The 16376-nt window shown below is 56.5% G+C and overlaps 7 protein-coding genes and 1 pseudogene across 7 annotated transcripts; 3 read left to right on the top strand and 5 right to left on the bottom strand.

The window, feature by feature from the left end:
• Window positions 1-209: 209 nt before the first annotated feature.
• ACA1_322230 (UvrD/REP helicase subfamily protein) lies at window positions 210-3123 on the top strand (the record flags this gene model as incomplete). The annotated part of the gene is made up of 14 exons (XM_004336090.1): window positions 210-317; window positions 407-517; window positions 578-682; window positions 776-907; window positions 1005-1114; window positions 1220-1321; window positions 1426-1545; window positions 1629-1741; window positions 2146-2278; window positions 2376-2461; window positions 2603-2665; window positions 2727-2794; window positions 2855-2911; window positions 2941-3123. The coding sequence occupies 14 exons, from the start codon at window positions 210-212 to the stop codon at window positions 3121-3123; spliced, it is 1491 nt and encodes a 496-aa protein (XP_004336138.1).
• Window positions 3124-3333: 210 nt separating this feature from the next.
• ACA1_322220 (uncharacterized protein) lies at window positions 3334-5486 on the bottom strand (the record flags this gene model as incomplete). Its single annotated transcript, XM_004336089.1, has 6 exons — window positions 3334-3539; window positions 3682-3782; window positions 3867-4537; window positions 4656-5041; window positions 5116-5289; window positions 5408-5486. 6 exons carry the CDS (start codon window positions 5484-5486, stop codon window positions 3334-3336), a joined length of 1617 nt encoding a protein of 538 aa, XP_004336137.1.
• Window positions 5487-5651: 165 nt separating this feature from the next.
• Window positions 5652-8162, bottom strand: ACA1_322210 (Rap/ranGAP; the record flags this gene model as incomplete). The annotated part of the gene is made up of 11 exons (XM_004336088.1): window positions 5652-5695; window positions 5790-6060; window positions 6192-6295; window positions 6414-6512; window positions 6626-6750; window positions 6833-6903; window positions 7011-7052; window positions 7143-7282; window positions 7360-7549; window positions 7669-7767; window positions 7998-8162. The coding sequence occupies 11 exons, from the start codon at window positions 8160-8162 to the stop codon at window positions 5652-5654; spliced, it is 1350 nt and encodes a 449-aa protein (XP_004336136.1).
• Window positions 8163-8788: 626 nt separating this feature from the next.
• ACA1_322200 (pentatricopeptide repeat domain/PPR repeatcontaining protein) lies at window positions 8789-11382 on the bottom strand (the record flags this gene model as incomplete). Its single annotated transcript, XM_004336087.1, has 10 exons — window positions 8789-9004; window positions 9126-9346; window positions 9432-9550; window positions 9650-9821; window positions 9917-10098; window positions 10182-10458; window positions 10530-10697; window positions 10788-11047; window positions 11138-11194; window positions 11273-11382. 10 exons carry the CDS (start codon window positions 11380-11382, stop codon window positions 8789-8791), a joined length of 1782 nt encoding a protein of 593 aa, XP_004336135.1.
• A 515-nt stretch (window positions 11383-11897) lies between these two features.
• Window positions 11898-12233, top strand: ACA1_322190 (annotated as a pseudogene).
• Window positions 12234-12288: 55 nt separating this feature from the next.
• Window positions 12289-12664, bottom strand: ACA1_322180 (Tim10/DDP family zinc finger superfamily protein; the record flags this gene model as incomplete). Its single annotated transcript, XM_004336086.1, has 2 exons — window positions 12289-12508; window positions 12579-12664. The coding sequence occupies 2 exons, from the start codon at window positions 12662-12664 to the stop codon at window positions 12289-12291; spliced, it is 306 nt and encodes a 101-aa protein (XP_004336134.1).
• Window positions 12665-12893: 229 nt separating this feature from the next.
• Window positions 12894-14380, top strand: ACA1_322170 (papain family cysteine protease subfamily protein; the record flags this gene model as incomplete). Its single annotated transcript, XM_004336085.1, has 7 exons — window positions 12894-13109; window positions 13181-13401; window positions 13503-13555; window positions 13610-13866; window positions 13934-13966; window positions 14098-14200; window positions 14298-14380. The coding sequence occupies 7 exons, from the start codon at window positions 12894-12896 to the stop codon at window positions 14378-14380; spliced, it is 966 nt and encodes a 321-aa protein (XP_004336133.1).
• Window positions 14381-14472: 92 nt separating this feature from the next.
• ACA1_322160 (epoxide hydrolase 2, cytoplasmic, putative) lies at window positions 14473-16227 on the bottom strand (the record flags this gene model as incomplete). The annotated part of the gene is made up of 9 exons (XM_004336084.1): window positions 14473-14538; window positions 14614-14682; window positions 14757-14886; window positions 14968-15097; window positions 15159-15294; window positions 15370-15493; window positions 15635-15729; window positions 15797-15914; window positions 16067-16227. 9 exons carry the CDS (start codon window positions 16225-16227, stop codon window positions 14473-14475), a joined length of 1029 nt encoding a protein of 342 aa, XP_004336132.1.
• Between the last annotated feature and the right edge of the window lie 149 nt (window positions 16228-16376).

Here is a 16376-nt window from a genome sequence, read left to right as displayed (position 1 = left end):
CATCAGCGTGTGCAGCCAGAGCCAACAGGTTGTGCAGTCGGTTTCCGTGGTGGTGTCAATTCTGCATCTAAGGTCTTTGGTGTGATGTGGGCTGACTCTTCGGCCGTGAGTCGGTGCAGAGGACGGCAGTTAACAAGCTGCTGAACGAGTACGATGCGCAGAGAGGCAAGACAGCAGCCAAGGGGGACAACCACCCACAGCTGAAGGAGATGCAGAACTGGCTGAACAAGACCAGGCTTAGCAAGCCCGGCAAATACGCCGGTGAGTACCAGTACGTGTTAACCCAGTATGAGGTCATGCTGAACAAAGAGCACAAGGTACTGCAGCTAAGTGATCTTACACATGCCACTACCTTCTTTGCTTCAATGTTGATTGTGATTGATCCTCTCCGCCACTGCTGCCCCAGATCGACTTTGCCGACATGATCAACCTCACATTGAAACTGTGGGAAGAGTCACCCGAGGTGCTGGAGCAGCACAGGGGGCAGTACCGCTACATACTCGTCGATGAATTCCAGGTTTGACCCCCGTTGGCCGTGGTGCTTGGGTTCTAAGGCAACGAACAACGCCCCTTTCAGGACACCAACTGCAAGCAGCTTGAGCTTGTGCTCAAGCTTCTGGGACACGAATCTGGCCGCCTCACTGTTGTGGGCGACGATGACCAGTGCATCTTCGGCTTTCAGGTACGGCGTACACCTTTGTCGCCAGATCGCCGCGGCACTACGGCGCTCGCTCACGGCTTGCTCACTTACCGTACCCATTCTCGCGTTCAACAGGGAAGCGAACCCAGATACATCAAAGAGCTCGAACAGCACTTCCCCCCATCTCGATGCCCACAGAGCAAACATTTAAGCCAGAACTTCAGATGCACCCAACGAATCACAGAAGCAGCCGCCTCGCTCATTCAGGTTTCTCTTTCACTAAATCCTCGCACCGCACGCACGCACGCACGCACGCACCGCACCGCACCGCACCGCACCGCACTCACCCTTCGATCACATGAAGCACAATGAAGCAAGAGTGGAGAAGGAGATCAAGAGCACCAACCTCCTCGGCGATCCAGTTCAGGTTGTGCAATGCAGAGACGAATTTGATGAAGCCCTAGCGATCACAAGGTTGACTCCCTTCCGCACAATGTGGGCGCTGTAGGATCGCGAGTGGCACGCACAGCTTGTTGACCGTTCATGATGTAACGTCCTACTACCTTATTCTCACCCCAGAAAGATACTTATTCTGCGTGCGAGCGCGGTCTCTGCGGCCGATGTCGCTGTGCTCTACCGAAGCCAGTTCGTTGTCAAGGCCGTGAAGAAGCAATTCCAGGAGTACGTAACTCTTTGCTGCTCTCTAAGCTGCTTTCCTTGCTGCTCACCACTATGGGTGTCTGCTCTCTTCTCTCTCTCGCTCTCTCTCTCTCTCTGCCCCCCAGGGCGGGAATTCCGTTCTTTGTGATGGGCGAGAAGAGCCTGGGCGAAAGGGAAGAAGTGCGCGACGTACTGGCCTACCTGACCCTCGCTGTCAATCCAGACGACGACGGCGCGTTCATGCGGTATAGTGCACGCCCATTCTTTCTTCAATCGAGGCCATGATCTGCAGTGCTGGTGTATGTACACCATTGACCCTTGATCACAGGGTCCTCAACAAGCCCACGCGCGGTCTCGGCCCGAAAGCCGAACTTCATATCAAGCAAGCTAGGCAAGAGGGGGAGTCCTACCACTCGGCCTGTGAACGCATCAACGCCGGCAGTAAGGAAAATGGTGGCGGTAACGGCGAAGCAGAGCAACCAAAGTACTCTGGTAGCAAGAAGAAGGTGATGACAAGTAAGAAAGGCGGTGGCGGTGGTGGTGGCGGAGCTGCGTGGAGGAAATCGCTGGGCCGGTTCATGAGCCTGGTCCAGGGCCTGCGAGATTGCGCCGGCCGAGGAGGCCCCGAGGGGCTGCAAGCCGCCATCACCTACATTCTCGATGGCATCAACTACCGCCAGCATCTCTACAAGCTCGACCAACGGCTAAACAAGGAGAATGAGAAGAAGAAGAAGAAAGCAAAGGAGAAGGCGGAGGAGAAGGACACGGACATCGACGAGAAGGAAGAAGCGGAAACAAAAGAAAAAAGGAAGTGATGAAGGAGGGGGAGATTGCGCATGACGAAGGACGGGCCAAAGAGCAGAACGTGAGCGAGCTGGTGGCGCTTGCCCGCTCCTTTCAGAGTCCAGAGTCCAGCACCGATCACATCAGGGACTTCATCGAGTCGATCAGTCCGGACAAGGACAACGACGATAGCAGGTACGCACATGCATGCTATGAGCCTTTCATCATCAGCGTCATCATTGTCATCCCCATCACTAGCTCACCCAGACTGCCCACATCTCCTTTGCTGCAGCGCAAGTGAGCAGCAGCGGTTGAAGACGAGAAAGGCCGTGGCTCTCATGACCATCCACAAGGCCAAGGGCCTGGAATGGCCCATCGGTTCGTCCTGACCGCGCCTCGTCGTGTCTCATCTTCTTAAATATTTATTATTATTATTATTAGTATTATGATTATTATTTCAACCGTTTGGTTGTGCCTCACTCTGCGGCTTCAAAGTCTTTGTGGCGCGGTGCAATGCAGACGTGCTGCCAAGTCACAAGTCTGGAGATGCCGGAATTGAGGAGGAGCGGCGGCTCCTCTATGGTATGATCGTACCACTCGTTATCCCATCCGCCATCCCCCACCTCACTCTCGCTTGGCGCAGTGGCGATGACAAGAGCAAAGAAGGAACTCTTCATGACCTTCATCGATGCCAACGAACGCCAGCAGTCAGTGCACCCATCCCGCTTCATAGGTGCACATCCCTCGCTTCTTCTTCTTCTTCACTCACAGCTGTTGCTTACGCGCAACACCACAGGCGAGATCAAGCCTGCGTGCCTCACGAAAACGGTGAGTTTCGCTATTCATGGCGAGTTCAGCGAGCGGAAGCTGCACCCTCTCTGGCCAACCCCTCCCGCCAAGTGGAAACTGCCCGCACCTCCCTTGACGACGTCCCCTACAGCGACATCGACATCGACATCGACATCGACATCGACGGGAGGAAGCGGAGCGAGTCCGGACAAGAAGCGATCCCTCACCAACATGAAGCAGAAGGCGGATGAGCAGGAGGAGCAGGAGGAGGAGGGCAGCCCTACGAAGAAGTCCAAACGTGCTTCGCCGAAGACGAAGCAGCAGCAGCCCGAGGAGGGAAAGCCGCCTCGGCGGCAGACCAGTCTGCTCAATTTCTGGAAGTGAACACCCGCCGGTCACCACGCGCTACGCGGTGTGTTCTCGTTCACGCGATTGTTGTATTTGTTGTCATATTTAGCTACTTACACGGCGGCCTTCTTCTCGCGCGGGGGTACCGGGGGTGAGGGCCGGTTGCGGGGCGGCACGGTGGGGATGGGCGGCAGTTCGGCGTCGAGGAAGGGCAGGTCGGAGGGTGAGTTGATGCCGCCATCTTCGTCCGACGATCCGAACTCTCCGCTGTCGCCCACACCCGGTCGCTGCCCTCGCCGGCTCACGCGGATCGTCGCTCCTGCTCGCCATCGCGTACAATGCAATACGATCATTTTCACTCTCCACTTTCTCGCCACACACCGCACACGCGACACACGCCTATGCCACACGCCGCACGCAACACACGCCAATGCCACGCGCGCTCTTGTGCGAGATGGTACCTGAGTAAGGGCTGCCGATGACGCTGCCGCCCTTCCGCGACTTGCGGTACGAGGTGCGCGGAGGCGCGACGGGCTGGTTCAGGAAGTCGGGCACGCGAGGCCTGCACCCACACACACGCGCAACACCAGGCGGTCAGCCACGCCCATTCAACGCCGAAAGAGCAGGTGAGGTGTTGAAAGCGTACTTTTGAATGGGGCGAGCGGGCCGGGGTGGGCGCAGGGGCGCGTCCTCACCGTCGCCGCCGTCAAGGTTGTCGGCCGAGCCGCCGCCGCCATCGTTGTTGCTGGTCGACTCCTCGGTGCTGGGCCGTCGCGGCGCATCGACCGCGACCGTCGGTGGTGACTGCGCGGCTGCGGGCGGGAGCGGCAGCACTTTGCGCGGCACGGGCGGCAGCACCTTGGCCGGCGCCGAGTGCGACAGCGATGTAGCCGTTCTCGGGCCGCCGCCCGTCGCCACCGCCGGCGCCGGCGCGTAGGGCGAGAACGGCGGCGCCGACACCGAAATATTCAACTCCGACGCGGGCGCTGCAGGCTCGCCGAACGACGCCACGGGGAAAGGCGGCCTCGGCGGGGTGGGTCGTCGCGCCGCCACCGGCGGAGCGCCCGAGGGCGACGTGCCCAGGGGCGGCGACGACATGGTACTGTACGAGGGGGAGGTGGAGGGCGACGGCGTGGAGGAGAGGGGCGAGCTGGAGGGGAAGGAGGAGGAGGAGAAGGGCGACGTGGCCGGCAGGGGGGACGACGAGCCGCCCGCGATGGTCGCGTCTCCTGCCCCTCCGCCTGCGCGAGGCGGTGGGCGAGGCGGCAGGACGTTACCGGCCTTTGGATGTAGCGCCACTTGCGTGAAGCGCGGCGGCTGTACGAAGCCAACCAAAAATTGAAGTCAGTCGTTGTGTGTGTGTGTGGTCGTGCGCGTGGGCGTGCGGATGAGAGGGAAATGGGACCAGTGCGGTTTGTGCAGACGCGGAGTAGACGGAGTGGCCACGCGGTGAGGCAGGCGCGGCCATGGGCATGGCGGGCGACCGATAGGGCGACGACGGCGACGACCCCAGCGACGGCGACCCCGGCGACGCTGCCGACGGGCGCATCGTGGCGCGCATCATCACCGGCGGCGGCAGTACGTCGGCGCTCCCGGCCTCGGCCTCGTCGCGCAGCCCGCTCACCTGCGGCATGCCCCCGCGCGGCCCCATCGAGCCGTTGCCGCCGCCGCCGCCGGTCTCCTTCTTCTTGTCGATCTGGGTCTTGATGACGTTGATGTACTCGGTGAGCAGGAGGCCGATCTCCTCGCTTCGGTCCGTCGACAGCTTCAGGAGGCCCTTGTCTCGATAGGGTCCGAAGTCGAGTCCCACCACGCCTTGGCCTGTCAACCACAACACTCGTCAGCGCCACACACACACACACACACACACACAACGAAAGGAAGAAGAAGCGCACCGATGGCCCATCGCTTGATTTGGAAGTAGTTGTACTTCTCCACGACCCGGAAGTCGTTGCGCGGGTCCTTGAACACGATCTCGCGCGGTGTGACGTCGACGATGACGTTGTCGGGCTTCGCATCTTCGCTGAGCTTCCACTTGGCCATAAAGGTGATCGTGCCCCCGTCCTCCTCTGTGACAGAACACAAACCGACACACACACACGCACCACCGCACGCACCACCGCACACACACGTACACGAGCGTGTGATGATGTGCTCACTTTTTTCAAGAGAAAGCGTGCGATGTACCACCAGATCGACCCTCGTCGCCTTTGTGGATGACTGCCTTCGCGCCCTTGGCAATGTTCTTGATCTTGGAGCCGGTCATTGATCGCGCCAACAATCTGCGGGCGTGGGCCACCATGACGGTTCGTGAGATGTGCGTGAACGCGGGCCGCCTCCCTCACAAGGGCCTCTGCAGTCGGTCGGTACGTACCCTTCTTTCTCCGACTGGCACTCCTCGATGATGTTTCGGAGTTGGATCTTACGCGCGTTACGGAACTTGAGCACAAAGTCGGGCGCGTGGAACGCGGCCCTCTCCGCATTGACCACTATTAGGAGTTAAAAAAAGGCCACTTGACGTTACGAACATCGGACTTAAAAAAAAAGAAAGGGGGAATGCCCAACGTACGTTTGGAGAGGAACCACTCGCGGGCCTTCTTGCCCTTGCGGAGGTAGGGCGGAAAGGGGAGGCGGGGCTGGAAGGGGACGACGCCCTCCTTGCACGAGATGGCGAGCTTGTACCAGGTGCCGGGCTTGCCCTTGGGGTGCGCCACCGGGGTGACCACGATGAACACGTGGTTGAACTGGGAGCGGACCCACTTGGGCGAAAAGGGCTCGTTCTCGCCCTCGCGGAAAATGATCATCACCACGTCGTTACCCAAATGTCGCTTCCGTTCGACCTTTTTCGAAAGGAAAAGTGCGTAAGCGCACACACCACCGCACACACGCACACAAGCACACACCGCACACGCACACGCACACGCACACGCACACACAAGCGGACAAATATGCAGATAATGTTGGGGCGCACCTGTTGAGCGTCGCTGGGATAATACTGGAGAAGAGTTGAGACGTGGAACATGATTTCGCTGCCCTTGTGCTGCGTATGTACACTGTGCGTTCCAGTCGTGTTGGCTAAAGATACAAAAAGAACGAAGAACGAAGAACGGAAGAGTTACAAGAAAGAACGAAAGCGAACGAACGAACTAGTCAGAGACATTCACACATCTCTGTGAACAGATGCGGAACGGACCTTTGACGTCAAGGCCGCCTCTGTAGCCCTGAAAGCCCTCCAGCTTTATCCTGTCGCCCAAAAAGTCCAGAAACTCCTCAAACGCTGGACTTCCGTGCTCTGCGACGTGGACACGCCCAAACATGACAGCATAATGCAACGCGCGTTAGCTCAACAGCTTTCGGTAAGCCACGTCAGCCTCAACAAGAAGAAGGAGGTTGGCGAAGGGGTACCGTTGTTGTACATCTGGTCCTCCGTCGTTTGGTGTTCGCGCGAGAATAGCACGCCGAACTTGTAGTTGACCTGCACGTTCTGCTTCTCGTACGTCAACAGCTTCTCCTTCACCACCAGCGAGTCCCTAAAAGTATCAACGTTGTTACCAGAGTGTAAGTCGCGCCCGCGGCGATATTCACAAACAGTGTAACCAATTTCCAACGCACTTGATGCGATTGAAGCGGATGGGCTGAAGATAGGGTGCCTCCTCTTTGATCGCCTTGATCACCGATCCGGACTGGAAGAACAAAAAGAATTCAATTATTATGAAAAGAAAATAATAAATAATAAAAATAAAAAATATTGCTCTAACAAGCCCAAGCCGCTCGCAAGCAGAGATAGTACCTCGGAGAGCGCCCTCAGTCCAATGGTGACCCGCTCTTGGCCCTGTGACGTTGCACGGCATGCGGCATGTATGAGCGTTTGAGTTCGAGGGGGAGGACGGGCGTAGGTGTGAGTGGGGAGGGTGACGGTAACCTTCTTGGACCAGACGAGGGCCTTGATGGAGTGTTTTGTCAGGGGGACGGGCGGAGACGGCTTGGCCTCGCAGCAGATGATGACCGAACCGATGTTGTTCACCTCCTCGTCCTCCAACCGACTCATGTACACATAGTGTCCTACACACATAAATCGGAGTAGTTAGCCACCAAGCTATGTGCGTGCTGCGGTGCGTGTGCGGTGGTGTGTGTCGTACGCATGAGGTCTTCCTTTTTGTCGGGCGAGAAGAAGTACTCGCGGTAGTAGCACTTGTACTTGTCCTTTTCCACGAGTGGGAACCCGTCCTTCTTCAGCTGTGTCTGGTACTCGCCCTCCACCCCCTGTTCCCGCACGTAACCCTCCTCGTGCTTTATCTGCAGCGGCCACGGCTCGTCTTCCTCGCGAAACTACACACACACACACACACACACACACGACCGCACATGCACACACGCGTCACCGCACACGCATACAAATCCATCAACGCATTGGAGTGAAATGAAGGAAGCGCAGAGCGGACGCGAACCTGAACCCAGGTCTGCTGGGTGGTCTGTTCGGTGCGAAACCACTGTTCCTCTTTCACCTTGTCCTCGTAGCCGGTGAAGGCCACCATCGACGAGGGCACCTAGGGCGGCACACGTGATGCCATTTAAACGATTATTAAACGAATAAAATAAACAAAGAAACAAAGAAAAACAGAAAAAAAGAAAGCAGGCAGAGAGATAAGGTGACCGTCTGGTGTGACGGAAGAGATTTGTTGAAGCAAAATAGAGGAAAATACGAGGGTGCCAAGGCACTCAAGAAAAGAACGAAAACGACAAAAGAGCGAACGTTCAAAGAGGTAGGGGAGCGCACAAGAAACTTGGCCTTGTTGGTGGAGGAGAGGAGGGAGTTGAGAATGGAGAGCTGTGCGGATCCATCCATCTGCAGAGCCATGGGGTCCTCCTCCTCTCTTGTCGTTCCTCCGATGTGGCTCCCCGTGGTCGTAAACGCCCGCGGCCTCCCGCTGTTGTGCTCCATCTTGCCTGTCCTCTCTTCTAATATTAAATAAGAAAAAATAACAATGGGAAATTGTCATTTTTAATAAATGAATATCCTAAGAACACGCACGAATAGGATGGAAAGAAGAAGAAGAAGGGGGGGGGTGAAGAGCCGTACCCGTAAGTCTGCTTTGTATCGATCTCTCTCTATGTTTGTAGAATAACGAAAACGTGTGGAAAAGAGAAGGGAAAAGAGATCGATTGCCGCGGTGTCACTCCAGGCCGATGATGCGTAGACGAATCTTCTAATGCTATGATCTTGTTTTCGCGTCACCCGGGTAGCTATGCAGGCGGTGTCTCGTGTCTTCAAGGGCACTTTGCGGCTACGCAACGACGAGAAGAACGAAGACAGCAGAAAATGAAAAAGAAAATCCAAGAAAAAGGAAAAGGAAAATCGTGATGAATCACTTTTGTGCTCGGCGACCCGTACCGCGAGCTCAAGACCCCGAGCTCGTGGACCACTTCACCGCCCACTCAACTCCTCTTTTCCAAAGGAGGACCTGCCGTGTAGACCTTAGCCGGCGAGGTGTACCACTGACTGGTCCACGATCACAGGGCTTGCACGCATTCGCATTTTCTTTCTGGTGTTCACCATCGCCACTGAGCTCAGTGTTGTTCGCCAGCGTGGTCCCCCACCGCGTGGTCGCTGCCGCCGCTGCTGGGGACGAACTCGCGGGCGTGCTTGGCCCTCTCGATCCACAGGGCTCGTTTGGCCGCGTTGTTGCCTCTTCGTTCCCACAGGTCGGCGATGGCCTGGCAGGTGGCGCGGTCCACCGACTCCACCACGCCCTCCTTCTCCAGCTCCGCCACCACCCTTTCCATCTATCGCCACGTTCGTGTTGTGTGTGTGTGTGTGTGTTTGTGTGTGTGTGTGTGTGTGTGTGTGTGGTGAGTGCGATGTTGTTGGTAACGAGGAAAGGAGATGGGGGAATGGGAAACGCACCTCGTCGTCACGTTTGGCGCCTTTGATGGAGTCGATGATCCGCGCGTAGATGAAGGGCGTCACCCGGTGTTGCTGCGTTTTCATGAACCAGAACACGTCCAGCAGGTCGTGCAGCCGGTCCGCGGGGAGGCCCTTCACGAGCGCGTGAAAGAGGCGCGAGTCCGGCAGGAAGGTCTGGTGCTTGACCTGCTTCCACATGTCCACCACGCCATACGGCGAGCCTACGCACAACAAGACATGCGCGTCAGACATCCCCTTGGGTGCGTTGATGCTGATGACGACCAAACTAATCTTCGCAAGGCGCACCATGCTTTGTGAAGGCCTCGATGAGCGCTGTGTAGGTTTGCGCGGTAGGTCGGATCTCCTCCTGCCTCATCCTATCATAGACCTTCTGCATCCGCGCGAGGTCGCCAGCCCTGCCAAACCTGTTGTTGTCGTTGTGCGCCCACACATGTGTGCATCAGGAAGCTGCTCATGGCCTCTTTCAAGGGCTGCGAGAATACACGGGGGCCGATGTTAAGTACCCGTTGATGAGCGCGGTGTAGACCTGCACGTTGAACTGGAAGGAGGCGCCCCGTCTGAGCTCGTCGTAGATCTTGGCGATCCTCCTCACCTCACCCGCCTTCCCCAAGTGGTTGAAGATGCAGGTGTAGGTCTGTTCATTGGGCCAAAGCTCGAACTTGGGCATCTTCTCCTCTGTGGACCGCAACGCGCGGAGAAACAAAAAACAACAAAGGTGAGGCCCATGATGAGAAGAGTATATGTCATGCGAACGCGCAGCGGTTGCGTACTCAAGGGCTCGATCTCCATGTTGAGCGCGCGTTGCTCCTTCTCCTCCTTGAGCCGTTGTTCCTCCAGGGCCGCCTCATGCTTCATCTCTGCAAGGGTGCTAATCATTCGCTCGATATCGCCGTTGTGGCCCAGGCTGTCGATCAGCGTCGTATACGAGACAACATCGGGTCGCAGCCTCCGCCTAACCACCCAATTGTCAATCTCAGCTTTCAAATCTTTGTATCGAACGTGTGCGATGTGGTGCGTGAGTGCGTGCAAACATACCCTTCCACTGAGCGTGAGCGAGCCTTCATCTCGTGCCACAGGTTGAGCATATCCTTGATCTGGCCGTTACGGCCTAGGCTCCCGATGGTGATGGTGTACAGGTAGGAGTCCACATCGAGCTGTCCGGCCTTCTCCTTGTCCTTAATCTCGTCCCAGAGCGCCAGCAGGTCTTCGACTCGCCCGTTCTGTCCATAGGCCTTCATCACGCAGCCGTAGTTGAACGAGTCAAGCTTCTGACCGCTCGCCTCCATCTCCGCCTTGAGCGTCTTTACGCGATCTGCACATAAGTAGCAGAGCATGTCATTCTCTGACTCTGTCCACCAATGCCACGGTCGCGGATGTGCGTACCGATGTCGCCCATCCTCGAGAAAACGTTCATTACGGCGGAGAGCGTGCGTTGATCGGTTGGAATGCCCTGGGCTCGCATGTCTTCGTAAATGTGAAGCGCTTGCTTCATCCTATTCATTTTGGCGCAGGAATTGATGAGCGAGTTGTAGATTATGGCGTCCGGTTTCACTGTTGACACACACACACACACACACCATACACGTATGTGAGTCTGGGCCTAGACAGTCTCACGGTCGCTCTTTAAAAGTGGGTAGGTACCTTTGGCGGCCTTGATCTTATCGAGTACGAGTAGTGCCTGCTTGAGCATGCCTTGATCTCCCAGTGTGCCGATGAGCCACGTGAAGAAACGCATGTCGATCGATTTGATGTTGTATGAGTGGGCTCTCCCTCTTTTGTCGAGCTTGTCCACGAGCCAGTAGAGCTTCGTTCGCCTCTCCGATTGGTTGGTCTCGGCGCGGATGGCCTTGATCTCCTTCTCCAGCTGCGGGTCTGGAGCGCCCGATGCAGCGGGTGCTGGCCTGGTGGGCAGGTAGGTGAGTCTTGTGAGCGACTATCGAACGACGAGCTTGTATATGCAAAAGGTTTGATAAGAAGGCGATGTGCCGTACTCACTGCCCGGTCGCTTGCCTTTTCCAGCCTTAGCGCCAGTGCGAGAGCCGCTCGAACTGTATGTGGGACTGTGCGGCCGAGTGAGCAGCTTATATGGCCCACAGTTGCGAACTCACAAGTGGAGAAACACGTACGTGTTGTGGTGCTGCTTGTTGCCTGGCTTCTTGAATCCTGCTTTGTTGTTGGGCTTCGTGGCCTCCTTCTGCTTCGTGGCGAGGAACCGACGTGCGCAACCACTCGGCATACCAGTAGTGGCAGAGAAGGGGGTGAAGAGAACACCGGAGGACGAAGAGAAAGGCGAAGAAGCCCTGGCCTCTGCCCGATACGCTGAGCGTCCCATAAGAAGTGTTGTCGAGTGCGCACCAGGCATCTGTGTAGAAATAAAAAAGGTCCGCGTTGAGTCCAAGCCGGTACGCAAGATGAGGCTCAGAAAAAGGAGAGATTTGCAACCTTGCCACAAGCGCCAAGACGCGGCAACGCCATGTTGGACTGCAGCATAGTGTCTAAGGGTGCGGACAAGCGGGCTCGGTGGATTGGCCTCATCTTCATCTCGCTCCTCCGCTCCGTTCTGTATTTTTCTTTTCCACCTGTTTTCTCTTTTCCAGCGACTTGGGCTGACGTCAGCAACAGAGACAACATACAAGAAGAGTTCTTGTTAATCCACACACCGCATCCACCAACACCATGTAAGGCCCTTCCCCTTCGCTTGCTGAGGGACATGGAACAGAACAGGAGACACCACATCAAGAATTAATGTAAATGGAATCATTTCCTTTTCCCATCAGGTCTGCAACCTCTTCGGCTCCCTCTTCGGCTCCCTCCGCCCCCGCCGCCAGCCAGGCCAAGGTGACGTTCAAGATCACGTTGGCTTCTGACCCGAAGCTTCCGTACAGAATCGTGAAGGTGCTCGAGGAGACGCCCTTCACTGCCGTCATCCGCTTCGCTGCCGAAGAGTTCGACGTTGCTGCCAACACCTCTGCCGTCATCACGAACGACGGCACTGGCATCAACCCTCAGGGCACGGCTGGCCAGATCTTCCTGCGACACGGCAGCGAGCTGCGTCTCATTCCTCGCGACAAGGTGGGCCACTGCTGATGCACTCCATCCTGCTCTGTACGATTTTTTCATCCATGCTTGAATCGCCAAGATTTTATACACCAAACATCTGATTGTCCCTCAGCTTCTGGATAACCTTCTGTCGCTCCTCTTCTCGCTTTGTCCAAGCCCGAATGCCCAGCACTCGCTTGGCCACTGTCCGCTGCACCGTCATGTATTTCACAACGCATCGATCGACGCATGAGCCCTCGCCCACCGTAAGGTCTTTGTCCCAGTAGTGCGCGATGCACTTGTCCCAACATCGCCCCAGCACTCTGCAGAGGCCGAGATGAGTTTTTTAGAGAAGATGAATTGGAGGATTAAAGATCATGCGGCGGCACATACCGATTATAAAGGTCCATCTGTATGGTGATGAATTCGGAGGCGGCGAGCACGTCCTCCCGCTCCTGCTCGCTCATCCCCGAGGGCATCGGCTGTCCATTCATGATCTTGAGTTACGAGAATTAAATAGTTTATTTTAATCTTCAAAGATCGTTTATTTACGGAACGGTTTCTGTCCCGATCACGCACGCCTGATGACGCCAGTACGGCCAGCCGAAAGAGGGTGGCCTTCCACGTTTGGACAACGCGGCCTCTTGGTCAAAAGGCAACGCGGCCTTGTTGTGCGATAAGAAAAATAGAACACTGGCACCCCTCCTGATGAAGAGTAGCCTGAACTTTGCAGTGTTGGTGGTGCTGTCGCTCGCTGCAGCCTCCACTGCCGCACTCCACGTTGAAGTGGACGCCAAGGAGCAGTTCTATGCTTTTGTGGGTCGGTTCAACAAGAAGTACGCCAACGACAACGAGTACCAGCAGCGGCTCGCCGCTTTCACTCATAACCTCGCTCAGATTGAGGCATTCAACGCCAAATATGGAGTACGCCCCTCCCCCTCAAGTACAGTCTCCTGCAGAACCGTGGTGATGTTAGCCCTCTAACTTCGCTGCAGGAGAAGACGCAGTTCGGCATTACACAGTTTTCGGATATGACGCCCACTGAGTTCAAGGAACGAGTGCTCATGAAGAAGCCTGGCTTCCCCGTGGGCCAAGGAACACAGGCCAGCCCAAGCCCCTTCCCAACCCCGGTAGTGATTCCAAAGACGTTCGATTGGCGCAACAAGACCGGCATTCTGACGCCGGTGTACGATCAAGGGGACTGTGGCTCTGGGTGGTGCGTTTCTCTGTGCGTGTGGCGGTGCTGGCGCACCCTCGTAGTCACGTCTACGCGAGTCCGAAGTGTGAGACTAAGCCTTCTACCCCCTCCCTCTGCAGGGCGTTCTCTGTGGCTGAGAACCTTGAATCTCTGTGGGCCATTGCTGGCCACGGTCTGATTCCTATGTCTGCGCAACAGCTTATCGATTGTGCTCTGGCCGCTTCAGGCTGCGATGGCGGTATCTCCAACGAGGGCTTCGAGGTATGGATCACCATTCGCCTTGGGCTTCTCGTGCGACCTTCATTCACCGTCACCCACCACAACCGCTACTATCAGTCGATCATGAATGCTGGCGGTCTGGAGAGCGCAGCCTCCTATCCCTACACGGCAAAGACTGACCGCTGCTCCTTCAACTCAAGCGATATTGCGGCCAAGATCTGGGGCTATATGCTCGTCACCCGCTTCGGCAGTGAGCCTATAATGGTACCCATTTGGCTGTCCCCTGCTTCTCTTGTCCTCCCACCCTACCGCACTGACTGCTTGCTCATAGACCGGCTTTCTGTCCTACCTGAGCCCCATCACGGTGTGCGTTGATGCGTTCAACTGGATGTCCTACACTGGCACGAACCTCATCACCAACCACAACCCTTACCATTGGTCCCACTCACGCCGAACTTGAGTGCGTGTGCTACAGGGGGCGTCTTCCCGGCCCAGGGCTGCGGCACTGAATTCAACCACTGCCTGCTGGCAGTCGGGTACAACCTGGAAGCCAACCCGCCCTACTGGATCCTGCGCAACTCGTGGGGAGACAAGTGGGGTATGTCCAATAATCCCCCCTCACTGAGAGAAACTGGAGCAGCAGCAGTGGTGGAGCTTGCGGCTCACTGCTCCCGTGACTGTGACTGTCGTGGCAGGCATGAAGGGCTACATGTACCTCGAGTTCGGCAAGGACGCGTGCGGTGTTGCGCAGAAGTCCTTCTCCGGACTCAACTTCTAGGTCACCACTGTTGGAGGAGAGAATGCAGATGCAGATTTCAGCTTTCAATGTTTGTGATGATGTTGTGAAACAGCAGGCACTGCGTTGTGGTATCACAGCTTGGCCGCCTTTGGGTCGTTGATGATCGAGTTAAGCCAATGCAACAGCGCGCGGTTGACCTGTTTATGACGCGCATCAGCGCGGTAAGAACCAGAGCCTTGGGTGACCAAGTGCTGTAGTGAGTCGGTCTGTACCTCCTGCGGATGCTCCTGCTGCGTCCAGTGAGCGCACTCCTCAATGTGGTGCCTTGACAGCCTCGGGATCTGGATGGGCAATTGAGGAGCACGGCCTGGACGTGAGCAATCGTGTGCATGCTGGATGGTGGGCCGGTAGGTACCCATCGCTCCATGTGCTTGCTGGCCGAGGGAGGCAACACTCTGTCCTTGCCCGCTGTGACCATCAGGCATGGCTGAAGAATCTTGTGGCTCGCCTGTGCGCAGTTCCACCTCCAGTTCTTCTCCACATTCCTTGAATGGTTTCCCCCGCAGCTCATGAGCCAGATCATGCGCGCTCATGCAAAAGAGATGGTGATGGTGGCCTGCACATACCGATACCAGTTGAGCCCTCCCCGAAACCCGCTCTTCTTGAAGGTGTCTGCGTAGTACTGGAATTCGGCTGGCGTGAACATCACGCTGTACTTCATCTTCTCCTTCGGCGGGAAACCGACCAGCATGCCTCCTGCAGAGACAATGAAAGTTAGTAGCGGCGCGTCAGTCTCAACTGCGGTGGTGTGACGCACCGCGCTCGCGGACATTGGCGGTGGAAAGGCGCGTCTTGGCCTCCAGCAGAGGTGCCATGTCTGAGGGGTGGCTCGACCGAATGAGGCAGGCCAAGGCGTACTCCACGTCCCTTTCAAACTCAGCCTCCGCCACTCCCTAGTAGGGGAAAAGTCCATTCATTTCGATCGGATGACGGAATCAGATTACGTTATCGACCACGTTACGTCGTACCTCCTGCATGAAGTAGAGCTGGTAGTCGTAGTTGCCGGGCTTCTCGGTCATAGCGGTCAGGGGGTTGCGCTCCGGGTTTGGCGGATAGAACGGGGTGTTAAGCGCCGCGACGCCCAGAACGCGGCTTGAATGATGCACGGCCATCGCCCAGACCACCGCACCTCCCCTGCGTCGATTGATTGATTGATTGATTGATTGAGGGAGAGGGTGAGTGAGTCATCGCGAGGAGGACAACGTTATGCCTGCAGGTGCCGTGGGCGACTACCAGTCGTGGCCGATGAACACTGCCTTGGCGATGTCCAGGACATCAAGGAGGGCGACGAGATCTCCAGCGACCTCCTGCAAGCCGTAGGCCTCGACCTGTGGACACAGGCCACCACCACTTCTGAGAATGGCCGCGTGGCAGTTCGACAGTGAGCGGTCCTACCTCGTGAGGACCCTGCGACTCGCCAAAGCCGCGCAGGTCAGGAGCGATCACTCGATAGCCTGCCGCACCAAGCGCCTTTATCTGATAAAGCCAGAATATCTTGGTATTATTACAATGCCTGCTGAAATAATAATAATAAAATTCATAAATGCCATTATTGTTTATTGTTTATTATTTCAGCATTATGTATATGTGCGTATATATATAAATATATGCAATAAAATAATTGCAAAGAAGCAGGGGTGCGGTGCCTGGTGGCGCCAGGTGAACCAGAAGTCGGGCCAGCCGTGGCACAGCACGAGGGGCGGCAGCTGCCGTGCACCGGAGGCTTGCGAGCCACTGCCTGCGCTGGTGGTCGTTTGGGTCCACTCCACGAAGTGCAACCGCACGCCAGTAGGCAAGCTCACGTAATGGTGGGTCACCCCCTCCATCTTCTTCCTCTCTCTGGGTGGTTCTACGCTGTTGTTAGTAAAGGGGCAACTTTGTTGTCGACTGTGCTTGTGTGGCAAAGGATGTGAGTTACAAGTTCTTGAGCTAGTCGTGTGTGTGCGGTGGTCGTGCACAAAAGGAATGTTCTGTT

The sequence above is a fragment of the Acanthamoeba castellanii genome (assembly GCF_000313135.1).
Source record: "Acanthamoeba castellanii str. Neff unplaced genomic scaffold scf7180000084459, whole genome shotgun sequence".
NCBI classification, from domain to species: domain Eukaryota; phylum Discosea; order Longamoebia; family Acanthamoebidae; genus Acanthamoeba; species Acanthamoeba castellanii.
Note: the sequence above shows the minus strand (reverse complement) of the source record. Positions and strands in the feature narration are given on the sequence as shown.